Source organism: Microtus ochrogaster, chromosome 8 (genome assembly GCF_000317375.1).
Source record: "Microtus ochrogaster isolate Prairie Vole_2 chromosome 8, MicOch1.0, whole genome shotgun sequence".
Classification (NCBI taxonomy): Eukaryota; Metazoa; Chordata; class Mammalia; order Rodentia; family Cricetidae; genus Microtus; species Microtus ochrogaster.
In genome coordinates, this window is record NC_022015.1 from 39,178,900 (window position 1) to 39,182,833 (window position 3,934).

The following is a 3,934-nucleotide window of genomic DNA, read 5'->3' on the forward strand; positions in this document are numbered from 1 at the left end:
TCTGTGAGTTCGAGGCCAGCCTGGTCTACAAGAGCTAGTTCCTGGACAGGCTCTAAAGCTACAGAGAAACCCTGTCTCAACCCCCCCCCCAATCTTACAACAGACAAACAACAAAAAAAAATGAAGAAAAGTACAGCATCCCAAATAATGATAAAGTTTTACACATTACAGAGAGGCACAGGCAAGAAGATCACTACAAATTCAAGGCCAGTTTGGTCTACATAGTGAGTTCCAGGAAGACACAGTAAGACAGTGTCTAAAAACAAATCCCAAATAATAAATAAGCAAGTAGTTAATAGTTGTGTAGTAGCATTGTAAAAATGTTTTTCTATTATTTGTATTTTCCTCTATTTTTTTACATGATATTCTTAGAATTTTTGTTACATTTTATTTATTCTCTCTCTGTCTCTGTTTCTCTCTCCCTCTGTGTATGCGTGTGTGTGTGTGTGTGTGTGTGTGTGTGTGTGTGAGATGGTGTGATGATGTGTGTGAACCTCAGTTTGTGGGAAGAGTCTGTTCTCTCCTACCATGGCCCCAGGGACTGAACTCAGTTATCAGGTGTAGGAACAGGTGGGCATGCCAGTGTACCCTCTGAACCACCTCCCTGACCCACAGGAAAGTCTTCTGAGACAAGGTCTTACTGTGCAGCCTAGACATCATGGCTGCCTTTGACTCATGATCTTCCTGCCTGAGCTACCAAAGGTCTAGGATTACAGGTGTGCACTGTCACGTCCAGTCCCACATGACACAGGTGTGTCACTGCTCATACAACACAGGTGTAAACTGTCACAGCTAGTCTCAGATGATGAGGGGTTGTTTTTAGGATTTTTGTTTGTTTGTTTTTTGTTTTTTTTTGAGACAAGTTTTTGGCTGTCCTGGAAATCACTCTGTAGACCAGGCTGACCTTGAATTTACAGAGATCCTCCTGCCTCTGCCTCCAGAGTGCTGGGACTAAAGATGTGCACCACCATACCCGGCTTCGGCTGTGATTGTTTTTTAAAACTGTGATCAATCCCTTACTCGACATCAAACATTTATTCAACAAGCCCAGGGTTAGGAGCTGTCAATCTGCAGGGGTGTAAGAGAGGTCTGACCCTCAGAATGGATGGTGGGACGTGGATTTACGCAGGAGCAGAAGCCTCACCTTCAGCTTAGCCTCCACGTAGGCCTCTCCATACTTCTGCTGCAGGTACCTGTAGTCATAATTAGGGAATGGGGAGGGGCTGGGGAAGCTCCCCGATGTCCAGAGCTTCCACAGACTCACAGCCGCGATTCCAAGCAGTGCCAGGGCCCCGGCCGCGTAGACACCCACCTCCCAGCCAGGGGGGCTCTTGATGACTGCAAGGCAAGGACAGCCTGTCATTAGTGGGGTACAGCGATCACCATGGGTGCTTACACACTTACATGCTTTGTGTGCTTGGATTTTTTATTATGTGAGCATGTATGTGTGCATACATACGCCCGAATGGGTGAGCATGCACATCTGTGTGAATGCACAGGAAGGCCAAAGGTCATCCTAAGTGATGTTCTTCAGAAGCTGTCCACCTTTTTTGGACACAAGTTCTGCTAGCTCGCCAGCAAGCCCCAAGGTTCGGAATTACAAACACATGTCATCCCAACTTCACGTAGAGGATGGGGACCAAACTCAGGTCCTCAGACTTGCATGGTGACCATTTCATTGACTGAGACACCTCCTCAAAAGGCCCTGTTTTCTGGTTTATTTGTTTGTTAAGATAGGGGTTAATTTCCAGGACAGGCACCAAAGCTACAGAGAAACCCTGTCTTGAAAAAACAACAAAAAAACAAAAACAAAAAAAGAGAAAGAGAGACGGGGTTGATGCTGCCCAGGCGGGCCTCAGACTTGCTCTGCAGCTGAGATGACTTTGGCTCCTTCCACCTTCTCAGGGCATCACCCTACCTACTGATGCTATGTACTACACAATGTCTATTGAGAAGAAGAAAGCAAGATGGCTCATTGAGTAAGGTACTTGCCACCGACTGATGACCCGAGTTTGACCCCTGAGCACCATACGATGGAAGAACACAACCAACTCCCATACATTGTCCTGTGTCCTCCACACGAGTGCCATGGCATGCCTACACACACATATAAGCCGCAATTAAATGAGTAAATACATACATATGTAGTAAATACAAATTTAAAAAAGAAAATCAAAATTTTTATTTAAAAACTTTATACTGTGTTATAAGACTTGGTATGAGAGCTACAAATTCAGTGCTAAACACTCTTATTGCTTTCTTGCTTTCTTTTTTGAGTCAGTCTTGCTATGTAGCTCAGGCTGGTCTCAAATTGTAGGCAATTCCTTATTTCCTTTTTTCAAAATTTATTTATTTTTAAGTGTACTAGCTTGCATGTCCGTGCGAAGCTACTGAATCCTCTGGAATTGGAGTTACAGACAGTTGTGAGCTGCCATGTGGGTACTGGGAATTGAACCTGGGTTGTCTAGAAAGGCAGCCAGTGTCTTAACCACTGAGCCATCTCTTCAGCCCCACAATTCTCTAGTTCAGCCTTCCAAGTGTTGGGATTATATGTGTGCGCCACCACATCCAGTTTAAACACACTCTTGAGATCTCTGCTTCTGCCTCCTCTCCCACAAAACCATACATTTCTACTGGGAGCCACTTGAGATCTCTGCTTCTGCCTCCTCTCCCACAAAACCATACATTTCTACTGGGAGCCACTTGGCCAGAGCAGAAGAAAAGCCTCACACGGCAGTTAGCTATCCCTCAGGCTTCAGAAAAACAGAACTGCTCTTGCTTCCGTGGGTTCCCTGGCCTCAAAGTCCTCAGAGGGCCTCTCGCTTCAAAGAATCAAAATGGCCTGGGGAAAAGGATGAAGATTCTGAGGAGAAAAAGAAGTGACTGCTTTAGGCCCCACTTAGAAAAACCCAACGCCCGTCAGTGGGTGAATGGTTAAGCCAAATAGTGACACACTCATGTATGGGACACGGCGCAGTCACTCCAAGAATGTTACCTGGAAATAACAAGGTCAATGCTAAGAGAACAGAAAGCAGATGAACCTTGAGAACATCCTGCTGTGAGAAGCTGGTCACAGTGACCACACATTGTATGATTCTGTTACAGTCAGCCTCTGTCTGTGGGTTCCATCCCCCGCTCCCCGTAGCTGGTCACAGGGACCACATGTTGTGTAATTCTGTTGCAGTCAGCCTCTGTGGGTTCCATCCCCTGCTCCCCGTAGCCTCAGCTCATCCTGAATAACGGATTGTGCAACCAGGCTGTAACCGTCCTGACTTCAGACTTCTGTTTCCCTTGTCTTTATTCCCTTAAGAGAGTAGGGCAATGAATATTTACTAGGACTGACATTATATTAAGTATTAGGAGTCACCTAGAGATGGCTGAAGGCACACGGGAGGGTGCCTAGAAACTGTGCGAACACTACATCATTAACGTGGTCATCTGTGGACTTCAGTATTTAGTGGGGGTCCAGGAATGAAGCCCCTGAAGGTACTGAGGGACAACTTCATAAGAACTGTTCAAGCCACATGCGGTGGTGGCGCATGCCTTTAATCCCAGCACTCAGGAGGCAGAGGCAGGCGGATCTCTGTGAGTTCAAGGCCAGCTTGGTCTACAAGAGCTGGTTCCAGGACAGGCTCCAAAGCTACAGAGAAACCCTGTCTCGAAAAATAAAAAAACAAAAAACAAACAAATGAACAAAAAAAAAAAGAACTGTTCAAGAGGCTGGAGAGAAGGCTCGAACATAAACTGCCTGTCGTACAAGCATGAAGGCCTGAGTTCAGATCTCCAGCGCTTTGACATAACAGCCAGGTGCAGTGGCTCATGTTGTAACCCTAGTGCTGTAGACAGAGACAGGTGGTTCTCCAGAGCTTGCTGAGCAGACAGTCTAGCCAACAGGCAAGGCTGAGGAGAAACTCTGTCTCAAAACTAAGGTAGA

The 3,934-nt window shown here is 46.1% G+C and overlaps 1 protein-coding gene across 2 annotated transcripts in view; it reads right to left on the reverse strand.

Moving 5' to 3' along the window:
• The window catches only part of Syt12 (synaptotagmin 12), a 33,008-nt gene that overhangs the window by 13,401 nt on the left and 15,673 nt on the right, over window positions 1–3,934 (reverse strand). For both annotated transcript variants that reach the window (XM_005351671.2, XM_026781623.1), the window contains one exon: window positions 1,145–1,338. In XM_005351671.2, coding sequence (XP_005351728.1) covers window positions 1,145–1,338 — 194 coding nt within the window. The remainder of the gene's footprint in view (window positions 1–1,144; window positions 1,339–3,934) is intronic.